Below are 21,064 nucleotides of genomic sequence, written 5' to 3' on the forward strand. Positions count from 1 at the left end.
TCGTCGTGGCGTACAGCCATCTTTGAGTAAGGGAGGGCCTCTCTGTGCCATGTGCTGTAGCATATTGTGCGTCTGCTGCAGCGCATGGGCATTTTTTGCACTTTATTAAATGCGAAGTAAGACAGAAAAAGAAAGAAAAGAAAATAGAGAAAGAAGAGACATGCCAATGCTCTGCTAGGGTTTACTTGGGGACCATTTTGAGAGTATTTTGAAGGCTACAAACACTCAAGGTAAGTATCATACTCATTAATCTCCCCTTTTCCTCCACATTTATGAGTTTATGGTTAGGGTTTGATACTGGAAGTGGAATTTTGGTTCATATAGGTTATGAGTCTAAATTTGTTGATTCAAGTAGAGTTAATGGGGGTAGATTAGAGTATTTAAACCTAGGTATGATGACTTTTGGTATCTTGGGTTGTTGGGCACCATAAATACCTGAAAATCTCATTTATTATGGGTGGTTGGAAGTTTGTGATGCCATTAATGGGGATTTAATGGCTCATTAATACTATTGGGGGTTAAAGATAACTATTAAACCTAATAGTTAGGCTCAACCTCTTGTAAAGTAAAGGTTGTGCAATTTAGAAGTAAAGATTGAGAGTTCAAATATTTGAGTTTGTTATGTTGATGGAATTCAACTTGGTTGATTGTAGTTTTGGCTCTTGGTCACCTATTGGAGTAGAAATTCAAACTTAAAAGCTAGTTAATTGAGGGGTAAACTTTTGACCTCTCAAAGGTTTGAGGTAACCGGGGAAAAACTCTACTTTGAGTAGTTGTATGTTAATTGATTATTGAATGCAAATGGTGAATGTTACATGCATGAGATTGATTTTTATGTAAAACTATATAGTAGTTTTCAATGAGTGTATGAAAATTTAATTGAGCACAATGCTATTTTGGCTTGAAATGCAAAATGCAAAGTCAAAAGGATTTTACTATGAAAATACTTATGTTTTGAAGAATGAATGCAATTATGAGTAGAGATAATTGTGTGTTAGTCATGAAATGAATTTGAGAAAATGTTGAGGATGCACACTTGGGTAGCACAAGGTTGTGAGCCTAACGTGGTTGTTGTAATAGTGAGTAAATGAAAGCAAAAAAGTAAACTTAAGTGAGTAATGATTATGGCATGATCAGTGGTAGGGGTTCACCTAGGGATTTAGGAGTACAAAAAATCCATATGGTAATTAGGCTGCCGTCCGGTGCACGGGGGTTATAGCCTTGTCCCACTGTTTTTCAAGGGATTGTCCCATTGTTTGTCGAGGGACTAGAACCTAGTTATCTCTACCAGTTCAATAAGGAGAATATCTTAAGGTATGAGACACCCCAAGGATTCAAGAATGGGGAAAGCTATAGTCTGAGAGTGAGTTCTATGATCTTTAGCCGAGTCACACCTCATAATTAGTGAGCTTAGATAGTCCAGTCACACGAACGGAACCCTAATCAGTATTATAGCCTAAGGTTTCAGTCTGAGGAAATAAGGAGGATATAAGATTGGTTAATCATTACCTAAGTAAATATATGACGTGTCACACGTGCTAAGTGGTGGCAGGTCACAAGAGTATGGGTCATGTCACATATCTGAGAATATGGTGACAATGCACCTAGTTACGTGAGTTAAAGAAGCTATATAGTAATAAACGATAAATTATGATACATGTGACTTTGATTTGCATATTTGATCTCCTTGTGAATGTATTTGTTTTATAATTAATATATAACTGCATAGGGTAGGGTTAACCTTGATTATTGAGTAGCTAGACTCACCCCTCTTAGTTAATACTTTTCAGGCTCTAGCTATAGTGTTAAGAGGGAGAAGACTAAAGAGGTGGGGAATTAGCATATTCCTACTGTATGCCTCTAGTTTAGCTTTAATTGTGTAATAGTATATGGCTTGCCAATTCTAGAATGCATATCACCACACCTGTACTATTTTAATTGTTGGAAATGTTAAAATTATATTTTAGGCCTTTAGCCTTTGTGTATGTTGATATATATATATATATATATATGTTTATAGGGCCAAAATACTAATGCAAGTGTAGAAATGAAGATTTGAGTATGTTTTGAATGATTTGAGTTAAATGCAATAGCAAATTACCTCCCCTTTTGTTTTTTGTCAAATGGAGTTGATGAGTGAATTTTTATTATATTGATGTTTTGATGCTTGTAACATGTTGTACTGGTAGTCCTAGGTTCATTGGACATGATTCAGGTGTTAGGAAAAGCTTTTGGCACTTATTGAGAGTTTTGAACACCCATTTTGTGTAAAAGTGTTAGAAAAGTGGTCAAATTATGTTTGGGTGTCCAACTTTCTAGTGTAACTATTTGAAAGTGAAACCCATGCCATTAGCTAGTTTATATAAAGAACTTTCTGTAGACACCTAGATCATGTCATTCGAACGTCGGACGGAGAATCGGGGCAAGTTGGAAGTTCCCTCGATTCTGCTATTAAATGACAACAGAACTAGTGAAATTTCCTGCAACACGCCACAGCACATAGCGCCTAAGCCGTGGCCCATGGCATAGAGAACAACATGCCATGATGCATCGTGCTCGAGTTATGGCGTATGGCTCTAAATCACAACACATGTTTTGTTTTTCAATTATTTTTTATTTATTTCACTTCTTTAAGGTATCTCATGCTTTCAAAACTTATTTTTCCTTTGATATGAAAGATTTTGATCAATTTTGACTTGGGATCCCTTATTTTTAAAATTGAACATTAATAATTAACTAGTTGAGCTAAGTCTCTGATTACCAGGTGTTTTATTTGGATAATTTTATTTAGTGGAGTGAGAATGTTACACATTTCATCTTTTGCAACTTAGTCTCCAACACAAACCAGGCAATATCTTCTTCATTTGATTTATCAATGGTTGGACAAAAACCCTTCCCTCACTCTGATTGCATCTGTAACATCCCTTAGCAATAATGTCACTGAGTGATCCCATTATTTAGCTATATGCAAGAGACCTTTTCTACACAAAAGGCACAAATAAGGCCATGGAATATGAATGAAAATGACATATCAACTATAATACTCAACTTAAAACATACTAGATCATTAAACTTAGAGTATGGAGGATCACTGACTTTATTGTCCTTTTACTACCCAAGTTTCATAGGTGCTGCTTATAGGGTAGATTTCATAGATGCCTTGATCATTCTGAGTAGTGTAGGTCCTCTGCATTCCACCTTTGATGCAAAACTTGAATATAGGACCTCCTTCTCTCTCATAGTAGCTTTCTTTATCTTTTCATCATCCCAATAGAGTAAAGCGTTGCTTGACTCGACAACCTAACTATCATCCAAGGGAACATTTTAAAGAAACATAATCTGAAATCATGAGGAGGAAAAAATGTCATATACATAAGTTAATTAACATGTAAAAACAAGAAAATAATGCTACTTATCATCAAGAAATAGAGGTAGCCACCAATGTGTGATTTTTTCTCGCTTGCTTGACCTCTCTCAATAACTCTTTAATAACAAATTAACTCTAGCAGTAGGAAGTCAAAGTTATTTTCCCATGAGAGATTATCTTCACCAATCATGAAGTCACTTCTCTTTGTGCAAGATGTAACATCTTAAGGGAATTTAACTCTAATTAACTAAGTTTAATTATGATGATTAAGTGATTTGATGTGGTGTGTAGTCAGAGAGGTCTAATAAGTGTATTTAGTTAGGATTTCAACCCTAATTATGGGTTTAAAGTAAAGTTTGGCCATTTGGGCACCAAAAAGAGAGAATAGTCGAAGAAGAAACGTATGTGCCATGTGTTGCAGCATGAATCAAGTCCATCACAATGCACGAGGGATAACAATGAGGAAGGACTTCTTTGTGCCATACACCGTAGCATTTGCTAAGGGAGCCGCTACATATGGCCAAAATCTTTCATAAGTAGCTCACAAATTGAGACAGAAATCAGAAGAGGAAGAAAGGGAAAATAAAGGAGCTTGTCCTTGCTCTGCTAAGGCACGACTTTAAGAAGGATTTGAGAAGATTTGAATCTTCTAATCACAAAAGGTAAGGTTTTAAAACCCATTTTCTCCTTTTCTCTTCCATTTTAATGAGGATTAAAGTTAGGCTTTAAGTTGGAATGATGATTTTCGATCTATATAGGTTATGATTCTAAATCCATTAATTTAAATAGAGTTAATGAGAGTTTTTTTGAGTATTTAAACTTAGAACTTATGGGTTTTGACATTTTTGATTGGTGAGCTTCATTAATGTCTGAAAATGGATATTTAATTTGAATATATAAGGGTTGTTGTGACATTAATGACCCTATATAAGTTGGATAATTGTTAGTTGGGATAGATAGAAGTTAATACACCTAATGGATAAGCCTAAGTGTGAGAAATAAGGGTAGTAGAAAATGAGAGCTTGGAATTGTGTAATTGACAATGTTGATGGATCAGACTTGATCAATTGTAGAATAATTATCTGAGCATTGTATTTGGCTTGGGAAGCAAGCTTGAGAGAATATTTTGAGGGATAAATCTTTAACCTCTCAAAGGTTTGAGGTAACTGAAAAAATTTTATTTTGGGTAATTGTTTATTAATTAAGTTTTTAATGTAAAAATGTGCATGTTTGCAGATATGGTTGGATTCTGAATGTGTAAGCATGTCCTAAACCTTGATGATTGAATAAATTATGAATATGCATAATTGTGTTTGATTTGAAATGTGGAGTTGATTCAAAATGAGTTTCAAAACTATGAGTGCATATTGAAATGAAATGTTTTCTTTGGGTGAAATGATGGTCAAATGCTTGTGTTAACATGTAAGGACTATGTTTACGGCTAAATGGGAATTTGGAATTATGTTATGGAATATTGGAATGTATAGTTGAAAAGGAGAGTATTTGTGAATGTAACATTGATGCTCTTGAGTAGCATAATATGTTGATTTTGAATAAATGAAACTGTAAAATTAGTAAGCATTGTATAATACATGATTATTAAGTAGGAGTTCACCTAGGGAGAGAAGTAGATAAAATTCATAGGTATATATGGATACCTTCCAGTGCACGAAGGCACAACTTTCTCCTACTGTTTGTCAAGGAATTGTCTTATAATTTATCGAAGGAGTATAACCTAGCTATCTCCACCTGTTTATTGAGGAGATTAGTTTAGAGCATACGACACCCCAAAGATTTGAGAATGGGGGAAATCATGGTCCAAGAGTGATCTTTGGCTGAGTTACATATCACAATCGGTGAGTTTGGGCAATCTAGTCACACGGATAAGGCCCTATTTGATATTATAGCCCATGGTTTTAGTCATAAGAAATAAGGATGGTTAATCATGCATATATGTTAATCCAACATGTTATATGGTTGTTAAGTTTGTGGCAAGTCATGATAAAGATTATGCTATTATAGTGGCAAAGTATATTAAGATGATGATGTGGGTTATTGTCGCATGTCTACACTTCTTGTGGCAATGTACTATGTGGTTAAGAAGAAGAATATGATTATATCTAATATCAAATTGTGATAATATAACTTGTATCACACATAATTGATACCTTTGAATAATCAACTCATAAATATATGTGTTATTTCAATTGATATACAACTGCATAGGGTAGACGTACCTTAGTTATTGAGTAGCTAGGCTCATCCCTCTATTTCAATATTTTTCAGACTCTAGCTCTGATGTCGAAAGGAAAAAGCTTCCAAAGGCTTAGGAATCTAGGGTTCCTACTATATAGCCTCTCATCTTTAATTATTTTGTATAATGCATTGCATATTGCTAATAAGGTTGCATTATTGCATACGCTTGCATTATTTTGTTGTTAATAATTTTTAGAATGTATTGTAGGCCCTAAGTTGTTAGTTGTAAGTTGTTTAAATATTAAATAGAGCTAAAATACTAGTGCAAGTATAGGGTTATTGATGTGTGTTTTTAATATGAGTATTAAATGGATTATACAATGTTAAAACCTCTCCCTTTTGTTTTTAGTATTAAGGGGTTGAGAACTAAAAATTTGATATTGTGATGTAAATGTGCTTGTGGTGTATTGTATTGGTAGTCCTAAGTCCATTGAGTATGATTTGGGTGTTATGAATGACATTTGGCACTTGTGTGAGGTTTTGGACGCCCTTTAATTGAAAAGTTGTGAAAAGTTACAAAAATATGTTTGGGTGTTCAACTTTCATGTATGACTTAATTTGAAAATAAAACTGGTGCCATTAATTAGTTTATGAAAAGAGCTTTTTGTAAACACCTAGATTATCTCATTTGACTGTTAGACGAAGAAATAGGGCACATTAAAAGTTGCCCAAAATTGCTATTAAATAACAGCGAAGTTGCTATCATAAATGTGCAACATACCACGACGCGTGGCATAGAGAAGGAGCCATCATAATGCACTACTCTATTTTTCAGTCTTTGATACTTTTCAATTGTTTTTTGAATCATTCTACTCCTTTGAGGTATCACATGTTTCTGAAACATTATTTTACTTTGATTAAAAGTTTAATATATGATTTTGATCTATTCTTAACTATGAAAACTTAGGATCCCATTTTTACAAATTACAAACTTAGTAATCTTTTTAGGATTAGACCCTTGATTACCTTGATTTGATAATAATTATGATACAAGAGATATTACACAAGAGGATACAAAAGCATACCTAATATATACAGAACAAGCAATACCTCAAATATATCTTCTTCATTACCTTTAATGATCATATTTTTAGTGTCTGAATATTTGTGCCCAACATACTTCCCTTTTAACTCATTGTATAACTCGCCAACTTCTTCAACCCCTCCTTTCTTCTTTTAGTAGGCCTACAAATGTGTGCATGTCGTTGGCATCAACTTGTCACTCAATTTGCCTTATTGATAGTGTTCTTGCTTTTGGGTCAGTTGCTCTCAACAAACTTCCACATAGAGCATGGTTTATTTGTGTGTACTTGATGTCAAGGAGCTTGCCAAAATCGATTGCATTAGCCCTCACCATGAGACTTTCACTTTGCTTGACATGTTCAAATACTTCAATAACTTGCTTAAGCAAGCAACATATAAGTAATTTCTCTTTTAGTGCTTCATTAGATGAAGACATACATGCTCTACTATGCCTTTCATCTTCAACCATGTTGTTGAATTGTTTCCTCTTTTCTTCAGATAGATTTTTTCATTCCTTTCTTGTTTCATTTGCAACATTTTTTATATCCTTCACCTTGTCTTTATTTTTTAACTCATGTGAATAAACATGCAATCCACTGAGCCTCAAATGACACACATCCCTTCCCTTAACCATGATTGCCAATTGCCAAATGTATGTATAAGTCCTAGTTAATTGTACAATATAAGATCATGTATCACCTAACATTGAAGACAATTCAATCACAATGTAATCGTGTGTGTTCTGTGTATGTTAACATGATCATTAATGGTAGTTGTTTCATTGGCATGTTAACATGATCACATATTATTTTACATGGTATCACATAATGGCTAACATGGAAGGTAGGCAAGGGCATGTGAATGTTGCATTCATTTTACAAGAAATTTGGTATACATAACATGTAATTTTAGCACACCTAGCTTTGTTCATAGATTAATTTACATGAAATTTTTTAATAGCACTGGCTTCACACAATTGTAAATTCAAGATCAATCTCAATTGCAAGTTTTTAAATATAGACAAAATAAAGAATAGAAGGAGCAACTTGTAACATCCTTGATTTTAAACCAGATTAAATAAGTCCAATTAGACTAATTAAGTGTTTGGTTTTAAATATTAGTTCAAAGGAGAATTAGGTTACCTGGGGTAGCTTGTGGATAAGCCACCGTGGTGCATGTGTGTGGAAACACACTTGGGAGGTGCTCTTTGTGCTATATGCCGTGATGCATTGTGTGTTTGCCACAGTGCATGGTCACATTTTTATTGTCATAAGTTCATGAAATAAAGTAGAAAACAAAGGAAAAACAAAGGAATGTGGGAGAGCAATAGGAGAGTAATACTAAGGCTTAGAAAATCTAAATATTGTGAGTATTTTGGAGCTCTTAAACATTAAAGGTAAGCTTTCTTACTTAAATCCTCCTCTCTTCTTCCATTTTCTTAGTGATAAAAGTTAGAGTTTAATTGATAATGGTGATTTTTGATTCATATAGGCTATAAATCCAAACCCATTGATTTAAATAGAGTTAATGGAAGTAAATTGAGCTAAGTAAACTTGGTATTTATGACTATATGATGATTGGTAGTTGAAGGGCATTAAATGTCTGAAAATCCTCATAAATATGGAGGTTGGGAGCAATGTGGTCCTATTTATGATCATTAAAGAGCTCAATAATGTCAATAAGGGTTATAGGAAGTTAAGAAACCTTATGCGCACTTTTACTTAGTCAAGAATGAATCTTGAGCATTAAAAAGTGTGGAATTATTAGTAAAATTTAGCTCAAATGTGGATATTGATGAATTATATTGTGATTGCTTGTAGAGAAACTTTGTTATCACCATTCAAGTTTCTTGGAAGCTTTGGGAATAAGTATTTGAGGGGTAAAACCTTTGACCTCTCAAAGGTTTGAGGTAACCAGGGAAAATCTATCTTGTACTTTGATGTGTTAATTAGTTTATTAATTTATATTGATAATTGAATTGTGTGAACCAAATGTGGCTTGTTTTGCTTAAAGAGTCTACTATGAAGTGGTGATTTAAGGTAGTCAATGATTTTAAAATTATGAAGTTCAATTACTTGTTTAATTGGGAGTTCAATTATGTGAATTGTGAGCTAAATGATTAGATTGAAGCTCAATGACGTTGAAAAATGAGAGTTTAATGACTTGATATGTGTATGGTACAATGAAATCAAATTGTGAAGTTCAATGAAAACATAATGTTGGGGAGTTCAATGAAATTATGAATGAGAAGTTCAATAAAATAGGTAAGTGGAATTCAATAAATTGATTGAGTGTGCATTACATGATTGTTCTATTTGTGATTAGATATAATGATGAGTAAATGATTGCTTATAATAAGGAATATCTATGCATCACATGATCACGAGAGGCAAGAGTTTGCCTAGGAAGAGGAGTAGAGAATCAAATCCACATGGTAGGGCTCCCATCTGAGTTGATGGCTTACCTGAATTGTATATGTACCTATTGTCCCACTTGCTTAATGAGGGACTATTCTACTAGTTTAATGAGGGACTCGAACCTAACTAACTATCTATTGGTTCAACAAGGAAGCTAATTTAGGGAGTATGACACCCCATAGTATGAGAAATGGGAGAAATTGTGTTTTACAAGTGAGTTGGGTGAGCATTGGCTGGGTAATTCTCTCACAGGTATTTAGGCTAAGGAAGTCACAAATTATAGATTATCCCATTATGGTATAGCCCACAGTTTCATGTCTGAGGAATAAGGAGGATATAAGGGAGGTATGATCATACATATAGAGAGTAAGAGCACATGGTTTTCTGTATTGTGACCCTAATGAGAATACTCATAAATTGAGTCTTAATCATTTTCGAGTATATGTCATTGATGGTATGACAGACTTTCTTCTTTATGGAAGTCATTAAAAAGTATTATTTTCCAAATATGTGCTATTATGCATGGAAATGGGAATTTATACTCTTAAACGTCTTATATAGTTTGGAGAATTGATTATATTTGCCACTTGCATTTAAATTAATTGACATGCATTAGTATGAGTTAGTTGAACCTTAATTACTCAACGGTTGTATTTATCCCATTATCTTCAATATTATAGGCAATAGCTCAAGAGGATTAGACAGACGAAAGCAACCAAAGGCTTAAGACAATGATCTTGTTTAATAGGCCTCTTTATTTTTGAGTCATTATGTGTATCTAACAATTTAAATTGCCAACTAGGATTAGTCCATTTTTATTTCTTACTTGTATTATGTATTTGTGAGTTATAAGTGTATTTTGGGCCCTAAGTAGTAAGTTTATAATATGTGATATCTGTGATAGCGTCAAAATACTAATACAAGTGAGAGTTGGGCATATGTGTTAATTATGAAATACTTGATGCAAAGTGACTTGAACTCTTCCTTGTATATTTTTTAGACTAAGGGGTTAAGTAGTGAAATTATGATATATATATATATATATATATATAAGTGCTTAATATGATATGGTGCATTGTACTAGTTAGTTTTGGTGTTTTGCATGTGATCTAAGTGGTATCAATGGCTATTGGCTTTTATTGATTGAGTTGGACACTTAGTTTTGAAAAAAATATTGAAAAAGGATAAGTTTTAAAAAAAAAAGTGTCCAAACTTTGATTGTGAAATAAATTTATTATGAAACTAAAGCCATTAATTAGAGCTCGAAAAGAGCTTTTTGTAGACACATAGTTCGCGTCAATTGGACGTCGGATAGAGGATTGTGGCACATCAAAAGTTGTCCTAAAAGCTGTCAAATTGACAGTAGAATTTATTATAAAAAATTGTGCAAATGTGTCATGGTGCATGGTGCCATGAGCTGCAGCACATGGCATAAAGGCGAACATGCCGTGGCGCATGCCCTAGTTTTTACAGAATCATTTTGTTTTTCTAATTCTTTAGTAAATGCACTTATATTTGAAATGATCTCATGCTTCTATATATTTGTGAACTCTGATTCGTCTATTTAAAAAAATTAAAAATGGTTTTATTTTTGAATACTTGGGATCCTTACTTTTCCACCCATTTGAAAATTAGTGTTACATTAATTGTCTTAATTCAATCTCTTTATTGAGATTTGAAGTTAATTATGGCTTAGAAGGAGGAGGATGTCATACAACTTAGAATATGAGAAAACCAAAACTATTCTCACTCAAACAAAATGGAAGCTTTCATATACAATGCGTACTTAGTCGTTGTCACTTAGGCCACCAGCACTTTGAAGTCGCTCAAAACTCATTGTTGAAGACTCACCAATCATAACTCATTCAATTAAGGCACCATGTAAAGAGATAAGGTTATCTTTCTCAAAACTCATTGCTCACAACTCTCTCACAGCTCATACCATTATTGATAGAACGTCAAAAGTTTCCCTCACCAACACTATGGTCTTCTCTCATTCAAATTGCACAAAGAAACTAAGCAGAGAGAGTGGTCTTCGTTTTTTAATTCCTTTGTCAAGATAGGGGCATTTTAGTCCGACCATAAATTGTTAAATGAATAAAATATTAACTTTGATCCTTCAAAAACATGTGATCCTGGAGAACAATTTTGCTTTTAATTTGGTCATTTTGACCAATTTTCCCCTTTTTAAAAGAAAAATTCAATAATTTTAATTTTTAGGAACTAACAAATTTAATCGGTTAAATTATGAGCTTGATTAAAATAAAATAAATTATAGATACCTAATTTAAAATTAAAAGAAACTATAAGGACCCAAAGATTAATTTTTTCTAAATAATTAAGGTGGGTATCTTTTGAATAAAAAATGTCTTGTCTATCTTCCATGTACTAAAAATAATGAAATTAAACATTAATTTATCTATTAATAAATATATTATTATACCAATAAGAATTTGGCTTATAAATCACAAGAGCATGTGATCAAATTCTATTATCAATGTAAAAACTTTGTTAGTAAGTAATTTGTAAAGATTTCAAACAATGTCCCGAGATTCGACTTACCTAAATTTTTTGTTATAAAAAATAATGAATATATTTTAAAAATAATTTATTTTCCACATAATTAATAAGTATAAATACCATGGAAAAATTATAGAAATAATAGAATTATTTATATTTATAAACACATTTTTTAAGCCTTTATAGCATAAAAAGCCCCCAAAAACAAAAATCTTAAGCCAGGCACATCTGCATTATCTCCAAAATATTAGCACACATGATATGATTCAGCATATGATCTAATCTTTTAGGAGCAAAAGTATAGATTTGACAAAGATAAATGATAAAACATGCATTAGGGGGCAAAATAAAAATGATGTTAGATTAAAGAGGTATATCTAAGAAATTAGATTGTAATTTGATGTAGCATATAGAATGGTAGATTTGGATTTGGATTTTAAATTTAAAATATTGCATTTCTAATCTCATATTGAAAATTCATAAATTGAAAAAATTTTGTTTGGACTGTTTAAAAAATTTTAAATAAAGAAAAAAGATGAGTTGGGATTCAAAAAAAAACAGAGAAGTAAGGAGTTTATCTTTATTTTTTAATTGATAAGAGACAAAAATAAAAAAATAAAAAAAAGATATGAGAGTCATGTGGACATTAGTAGTAAAAACACAAAAAAAAAAAAGGATAAGTTTGAATTGAAATTTCAAATGAATAGAGTGTAGGGAAAATTTAAAATTACAAAGAAATTATAATAAGACATCAAATCTAAGTTCATAAATTTTTATATATTCAGATGAGAGATTTGATCCAAATCCAAATTCAAGTCCATATTAATCAAAACACATTCTCAAAGGATATCAAATTCTTAAATATAAAACTTATATACTTAACCTTATATACTAATATCTAATTATATCTAATCAAATTATTACAAGTTGATCATCATATGTTCATAAAATTAATAATAAGAATTTATTATAGAAGAAATGATCTAAAAAGATTCACATGTCTTGCTTAATTGAAAACAAGTATATTAAATATATAAGATTAAGTATATAAGTTTTTTCCCATTTCTTAACCACTTATTTAAAGCTTGAGATCAGTGACATATCCACGTTAAAAAGCATTATATAAAATGAATAAAAAAAATTATTTCCCCCCTTTAAAATTTTCAGTTACCCCATCATTTAAAAAAAAAATTACTTGCCCCTTTACAAAAAATCACTTACCCCATCAAAAAGCTTTTGACCTAAAAGGCTAGAATCTTATCAATTTTTTCAAACTTAATTTTAAATATTTATTAAATTATATTAATGATATACTATAATAAAAGTAAATATTAAAAACAATGCATGAAATATAAAATTATAATAAAATAAAAACCGTACTTATATAAAAAAAATTTATGTTTATTAGGATCATGTTTTTTTATTTTTTTTTAAATACAATCTATATAGCTCTTTTTTTGTATAGTTTCATAAAAAAAAGAAAATTTTTAAAATATTCATTTGCATTTTTCTGAATATCTTTTTGTGATTTCATGAAAAATAAGTATATTTTCATAATATTTAGTTGCATGTTTAGAATATTATGCATTTGTGATATTTTAAAAACACAATGTTGGTACGATATCTTAGCTCCATGTTCTAATATTCAAATATAAAGTATGGATATCTTAAAAATTGATATGACAAAGGCGATATTTCACTTTTAACCCTCAATTTATTTGAATGTGAGATTGCATATCTTAAAAATGTAATTTAGCTTTCATTTATTCGAATATACATTTTGAACATCCTAAAAATTTATACTTAGTGTCATATTTTAAGATAATATATAAGTATCTTCAACTATACATGGCATTTCTTACATGATATGCAAACATGCTTGGAGAAAATGGAATTTGGCTTCCATTTATTTGCACATGCATTTTGGATATTTTAAAAATTTACACTTAGTGTCATTTCTTAAGATAATATGTAAGTATTTTCAACTATATGTAACTTTTCTTTTATGTTATGCAAGCATCCTTTAAGGAAATATAAATCGGCTTACATTTATTTGAATATACATTTTTGAATATTCTAAAAATTTACACTTAATGTCCTATTTTAAAACAATATGTAGGTATTTTCAACTATATGCAACCTTTTTTTCCATAATATGTGAGCAAACTTTAAGAAAATTCAAATTGGCTTCCATTTATTTAAATATGCATTTTGAATATTTTGAAATTTTACGCTTAATGTCATGTTTTAAAATAATATGTGAGTATTTTTAACCATATACGACCATTCTTCCACAATATGCAAGTAGCCTTTAAGGAAATATGAATTGGCTTCTATTTATTTAAATATGCATTTTGCATATCCTGAAAACTTACAACTTGCTTGACATATTGACACTAAAGGACCTCATTTAATATATTGATAGCAAAAGATCTTGTGCAAAATATTGACAAAAAAAAAAAACCTTGCTCAACTTTTGTTTTTTCAATTATACGGGCAATTTGGCCATTTAGAGCTTCAAATTAATGCCAGTGAAGGACATCAATTTCGAATCTCTCCCAAATCCCTCTCAGCAAACTTAAATCTAGTTATGTCTTTTTTGTCAATTTTCCAAAAAAAAAATTACATTCACATATATGCTCCTTTAATGATTTTATATGTCTACATATATAGTTATATGATAAAAAGAATTTTTTTTTTAAGGAGATGAGATGAGATTTTTTTTTTTGGAGAAAAAGATGATATAAGAATTTTACATTACTCCTTTGATTCTTTCACAACCCCTAGCTTTAATTTGATCCACAAATGATCGTGCCCCCTTGTTAGTTCTTATCCAACTAACACCACAACCACAAGCAACAATAATTGAATTGGTGAGCATTCAACCTCACCAAAATTATTTCACTAAATTTAATCTCTTAAAAATTATTTTTTATTCATTCCAAGATTATTTTCGTTATATATATATATATATTAAATAATAAAGAATAGTTTGAAAACTTAATAGTTATTAAAAAATAATCAAATTATTCATTTTATTAGGTCACCACCTCTCTATGACTATGACATTAGTGAAAGTATTTGACATTGATTACAGCAAGGTATCTTGAACTTACTAATTGAAAAGTGAATACATAGGAAACTTTTAGTCTAAAAGTATATTACATCTATTATCATTGATCAATATCGAAGAAAATAATAATTAAAAACTCATAAAATGTAATATTAATAATTTACAAATGTTAAAAATAAAATCAACTATGAAAATAAATTATTATTATTATTATTTAAAACTAGCACATAATTCTCTAAAATACACCATAATTTTTCACTATTACCAATCTTTTAAATTTGTCTCTGAATCTTATAAAAACTTTATAGAGAGAGAGAGAGATATATATATATATATATATATATCATTATTTTAAATTACATGAAAAGAATTTTTTTTAATACAATAACAAGAGAAATTCTTAAAATATTAAGTTATGAATTTTAAATGTCATTTTCCTTCACAACAAAATGCATCATCCCTTTCAACAAACCCAGGAAAAGGTACCGCCAACTAAAAAAACTATCAACAAATCTAATCAGATGCATTTCTAGTTTACTTTGCATCCAAAATAATGTTGACTAATGATTGATTGAGATTGTAGAGAGAAAAAAGAGATTGTTGCAGAATTTTAACAAACACGCCCATTTCATCGAAGATTTATAGTGGGAAACACCAAGCAGCGCACTGTGTGTGGCAAGTGGGAGTGCCACCTCACCTCTAATAATTATCTATCGCTTTGAATTGCTGCCCTGTCTCTCTTCAAACACACCCACAGACTTAAGTGCGTATTTAATTTTCAGTTTTTGTTTAACAAAAGTTTACTTAAGTGATTTAATTATTTGTTGGACTTGATAAAAATATATTCTAAGTGTGATTTAAATGTATTTTTAAAAGTTAGCCAAACATACCCTTAATTTGCCATTAATATATTTAGATATAACCATTTCCCCTTCTCTATAGGATCATTGTTACCAACAAACCCACAAGGCCTTTGACATATTTTTTATTTTATATAACTGCATGTTCCTAGATTCAAATTTAAAATTCTAAAATAAATAAATTCAATTCTCTTGATCAGTTAAGCTAAGCACGCTGGAGCCCCTAGTTGGTTTTTGCCACTAATCCAAATGTTAAAATTATACATTGCAGTCTTGCTGGCAAAAAATATTACGTTGCAGTCCCATAATACTTACCTGTCCCACCAAGGGAGGCCCAGTGCCCACCACAACCCAATATTTCTCTCTTTTACACGGCAGTGTAGCAGCTAATAAAAACACAATGGATATGACATAAATGGCAATAAATTCAAGCAGAAAAGGTTTCTTCAATCAAATTACATATAATCCAAACCACACATGCCTCAGACTTAAAAAGGTTAGCTTTTCAAAAACAGAAAAGAAAAGAAAAGAAAAAAAGAGAGAACTTTCGTGAGTTGTGTCTTTCATTGAATGGTTGATGGAGAGAAGTCAGAGAACTGGATACTGGGGTAGAATCTATATAATTATTTATTGTCTTACAGAGTAAACTGGCCATAGCAGAGAGAGATAGCTACAGAGCAGAGAAGATATTATACAGGTTACAAAGTGGCCTGATCAAGGGTCCAGCATTAATCAGCTAATGCCAAAAGAGAGAACCACTTGGTGGTGTGTGGGCTACACATGCTGCTCAAAAGAATTCTGTTTTAAGCAGAAACAAAAAAATTGATGATCCATTCTGCATTCCCATTTGCATCCCCATGATGCTTTAAGCAGAAACAGAAAAGTGGTGACTAAAAATCCTCATCAAGTTTGAAGACAAAATTTTTCCCACTATCTTGGAGGCTTGACATCACTGATGCCTTCTGATAATCACCCACTCTTCTCTCAAAGAAGTTAGCCTTTCCTCTGCAAATTAATCAAAGATCAATAACCCAAACTACAAATTTATTTCCCAAAATTACAATGAAAATATAGAATCCAGGCCTGTGGCAGTTCAATTCCTAATCAATCATTGTCACAACCAATCATCCAAAAATAAATGCAATATACTCACTGGAGGGAAATAAACTCCATCCAGTCAAATGGATTTTCCACATTGTACTTCCTCTCGTACCCCAAAGAAACCTGAAAGACGATGAAAAAAGCAAGTTAACCGAACTTTTTGTTTGGGTAGAAAGGGGTGGGAAGCAAAATAATAATAATAATAATAATAAGGTTATTATTGTCATACCAAAAGCCTATCAGCAACAAATCTTATGTACTGGCTCATGAGTGTAGAGTTCATGCCAATCAAGGCACAAGGGAGGGCCTCACAGACAAAATAACTTTCAATCTCAACAGCATCATGGACAATGCAATGAACCCGCTCAGAATCAAGTTTCCTCTGTAACAAACTACAGGCAATCGCAATCCATTAACTAATCATTGTCAACTAAAACTAAGTATCTTTATATTGGTGCATCATTAATGAAACCAAATCAAATCAATCACGCAAATTAAAAATTAATAGCTATTCATGTAAAGAAAACAACTATCATATATTTACAGAACCTGTAAAGAAGGCAAGCAAAATCACAGTGAAGGCCCTCATCTCTAGAGATTAGCTCATTTGAGAAAGTCAGACCTGGCATCAGTCCTCTCTTTTTAAGCCAAAATATGGCACAGAAACTGAAAACAAAACCAAATGAATTTAAAAAAAAAAAAAAGGATGCAGCAAAAGATTCTATTACACATAATTCCTTTATATCAACAAGCAAGGACTCCTACAAATTGTTCTTTCTTCCGATAACTACCTTCCTGAGAAAAAGATTCCTTCAACACAAGCAAAAGCAACAAGTCTCTCTGCAAATGAAGTAGAGCTGTAATTCATGAAATGAAATTATTAGTCAGCAATTTCCAAGTTCTCTACAACAATATGCAGCACAATACAAAGATGCACTATTACAAATATTAGATAACTGCACGAAACATAAAAGAAATAACAAACTTCAAAATAATGACACGAAAATTGAAGCATAAAGAGGTTTTAGAAATTGAAATTTTCATCATTTTAGAAATTGAAAATTTCATCACAGACCCTATATTTTAGAAACCAAGTTATATAAACCCCTAAAATCTCTTTTGAGGGATATTTTGGAAAGTATAACCCCAAAAGATAATAGAACATAATATGCACAAATAGGCAGGCTTGAACCTTTTACTCCTTGATAACAACATGCATTACTTTATAGTAATAAAGAAGGTCAACAGAAAATAAGCCAACTACATGCATGCAACAGATAGAGGGCTTCATATATCAATAATAAAGATGAATTGTTCACATGCATGCTGATTCCCAAGAAGTCAGCAGCTCAAAATTCTAATGCATCAATTAAATGAAGGTGGCAGAGGGCAGGAACCCATGAACATCATGCATAAATTCTATAAATGCATGTGTGCACTGCAGACTTGTCTGCATGTATGTAGAAATCTAACCACAGCAAATCCTCATACATGCATGGTGTGCTCCCTCATGATAACACTGTTGGACCAATCATTTACCTATGAATCCAATTTAATGCCCATTCAGCCTTCCTTGCTACACAAGGTAGATGTTCAATTGCATTAAATAACCTATGCTTCTCTCTTGAATCCTTGATATAGGTCTCCAACAGCAGACTGTACATCTCTGACAAAATATAAACCTTGATCAGGGAGCAAGAAGTTATAATAAGGAAGGAGACAAGACATCAATCAAAATGCCATACCAGAATGAATATTCTCCATAGCTATTTGAAAGCCATAGAATGCCCGAGCCTGCCGTTAATGCCAATGCAAATGTAAATGATAGAGTACAATTAAACATATTAGGTGCCAACTTTTACTTCTTTGCTTGTAAGCAAGGGTGTCTATGTGAGTTCATAAACAATAATCATGACAAGTGACAGGCCCCATAAACATGCTGATAACAAATGAAAAGATCTTCCCCAAATCATCTGCAAACAAGTTCACCATAAAAAGCTCACAAATCTAGAAGTCATTTTCCAAGTTTTAAGGTGCACAAAATAGGAATAAGAAAAGAAAATTGCACAACAACGACTATAAAATAAAAAATTTGAAATAGAAGATGTCAAGTCATAACATCATGAATCTAATGGTCCCCCAAAAAGAAGATTTAAAAAAAAAAAAAAAAACTCAAAGCATAGGAAAAGTTAACCACGGACACACCCAAACAAGCATCTGAAGTAACACAAGCAAAAAGTAAACAGCATAAAGAACTTTTAGATGTTTAGAACAGAAAAATAAGTTAAACGGCTCAGCCACTTAAGCAGCAGCAAATAGCACCAAATAACTAGCATGCAAGCAGAATGCAATGTTTACCTCAGGAATTTGAATATCCTTGAGAAACCTTGCAGCTAAATTTTCTAGTACTATGCCATCAGATGCCGCAAAAAAGGCTAGGACATGGGTTATGAAGTGCTTCTCAGAGTCAGTCAAGGTTTCCCAATGTTGAACGTCACAGGAGAGGTCAACCTCCTCAGCTGTAAATCCATTTACCAAATTGCCAAGATAAACAAGTAGACAAGATAAAAATTCACCATGCTAAGTCCAATTTAACATTAGGAATCAATGACTCAAGTACAGCCTGATGCAACTATTGGCTTCACTGTCAAGGGACCATTTTTGTCAAATTGGTCATCCTTCCAAGCTAGAATAAAGGTACCAACGTTAAAAACCCAGTAGAATTTAATTCAAAAGTTCCAAAGTCAAGATACCATGATGCTGCCACCCAAAACACCAAAAATTTATCAAGAAACCCAATCAATATTATCTAGATCTCCAACACCTCTAGTCTAAACCTAAATTTCATGAAATTTTATCAGACAACTTTTGTTTTATATCAGTTATCTTCAGCTAAGCCCAGTTACTTGTTATTAATAGATCTCAAACTGGTAGTAGTTATTCTTCAAATCAGGCATGGAGCTACTAGTGTCTGCCAAACCAAGGCAAAGACCACTTGTAGATTAGAGAGAATATGAATGAAGGACCGTTGAAATGATTTAATATCAGACAACAACTTAAATAAATCGGATACTTGTTAAAACTTGAACTTCACATGTTAATTGTTAATGTTTACTTGTTAGAAGTCCTTGTTTGATATTAAATCATTGCAGAGATCCTTCATTGATATTCTCCCGGGATAATATTTGACATGACAAAAAAATATAGCAAAACTTCATAAGGTTAACATCGGGTTGGAGAATTGACCTAAAAAAGACGGTAGGGATGGAGACAAAAAGACATATCAGCGGTAACATGTGATTAACCACAACCTACAGGGGCAGTAAAAGATATCTATCTTTGTTTTTACTGCACCTCACCTATCCAAGCATTGCTAAAAATTAGATGCCAAATGACTGTATAAGGACATTAATTCGACAACGCCGACCCAACTTGTGACTCCGCTGCAGATGATATAACTAGAATAAATATAGATATGATATGTTAAAGAAATTAAATACGACATAGGCAAACACAGGGACAGACTTGCTCCAATTCAATTCGAAGAAAAGCATTATGGTTATTGTGCAAAATTCCAGGCTCAACTCTTCACCCGAATGAAAATTAAACCAGGAAATTGCTCAAATTTCAAATAACGTCAGTACTTACGTTAAATTCGTAAGCCCAATTGTTAATTAATAGAACAGAGGAACGAGAGCAATGCGCTTCTACACACAAATTAGTAGCATGACAGAGGAGGGAGAAAACAGCATGAAAAACTAATCTTTTTTAATATCCAACCAAGAAAAGCGATACGAGAGATTGAAATACCCGTCCAAAAACTGGCTTCAGCCTTCTTATACATTTCCCAGAGTTGCTTGTACCGGATGGGGAACATGCAGAACCTCTGGGTTTGCTCCATTAATATGGGTTCTTGTTCTGCAAGTTCTTCTTGTCCATCCTTAGCTTTTTCTGCTTCATTCTTCAAAGACCCCATTATCCTTGCGAGTCCAATTTCGTAAGAGTGTGACCCTGAAGTTGAAGCCTTTAAAGTGAAAGCGTAGGAAACAGAATTGATAGATAAGGGTGAATCAGCAAAACCCTACAAAAACCCACTGCGCTGCGCAAGGTAGAAACGCAATGGCCGAAATTTCCAACGAAGAAAGCACGGAAAGCATTAGCGACTTTCGGTCTTTTTGTTTGTTAGCGTGCATGCATATTAGAAATTGCGATTGTCCTTTCGGTCTCTTGTACTTCCAGAATAGAAGGATCCTCCCGTAAAAGGGGTTTTGACTTTAGTGTTTTTGATTCTTCTTATTGTGCGTGTGTGGGCTTTTTTTTTGTTTTTTGGCCAACATTTTTTTTACTAAAACAATATTTAGGATAGATGTGTAAATTTAGTTCACAACTATTTTTTGAAGTCTATTAAGTAATTTATATTATAAGATAATGCAAAAAAATTATCAAT

General features: G+C 32.1%; 1 protein-coding gene across 1 annotated transcript; it reads right to left on the reverse strand.

Annotated features, from left to right (window-relative positions):
• Positions 1 to 16,113: 16,113 nt before the first annotated feature.
• Positions 16,114 to 20,849, reverse strand: LOC129292562 (ribonucleoside-diphosphate reductase small chain A). Its single transcript, XM_054930127.1, has 9 exons — positions 20,428 to 20,849; positions 18,976 to 19,136; positions 18,363 to 18,411; positions 18,157 to 18,283; positions 17,409 to 17,474; positions 17,167 to 17,283; positions 16,847 to 17,009; positions 16,670 to 16,740; positions 16,114 to 16,521 (listed from the first exon to the last, which is right to left on the reverse strand). The coding sequence occupies exons 1-9, from the start codon at positions 20,591 to 20,593 to the stop codon at positions 16,407 to 16,409; spliced, it is 1,035 nt and encodes a 344-aa protein (XP_054786102.1). The 5' UTR covers positions 20,594 to 20,849; the 3' UTR covers positions 16,114 to 16,406.
• Positions 20,850 to 21,064: the final 215 nt, after the last annotated feature.

The sequence above is a fragment of the Prosopis cineraria genome, unplaced genomic scaffold (genome assembly GCF_029017545.1).
Source record: "Prosopis cineraria cultivar Desert tree isolate PC_DT_omini unplaced genomic scaffold, ASM2901754v1 PC14, whole genome shotgun sequence".
Taxonomy (NCBI): domain Eukaryota; kingdom Viridiplantae; phylum Streptophyta; class Magnoliopsida; order Fabales; family Fabaceae; genus Prosopis; species Prosopis cineraria.

Coding starts and splice junctions, on each gene's coding strand:
- LOC129292562 (XM_054930127.1), bottom strand. CDS start 20,593: ATGGGGTCTTTGAAGAATGAAGCAGAAAAAGCTAAGGATGGACAAGAA. Junction 18,412..18,975: donor AGGATATTCAAATTCCTGAG/GTAAACATTGCA, acceptor CATTAACGGCAG/GCTCGGGCATTCTATGGCTT. Junction 18,284..18,362: donor TATGGAGAATATTCATTCTG/GTATGGCATTTT, acceptor ATATTTTGTCAG/AGATGTACAGTCTGCTGTTG.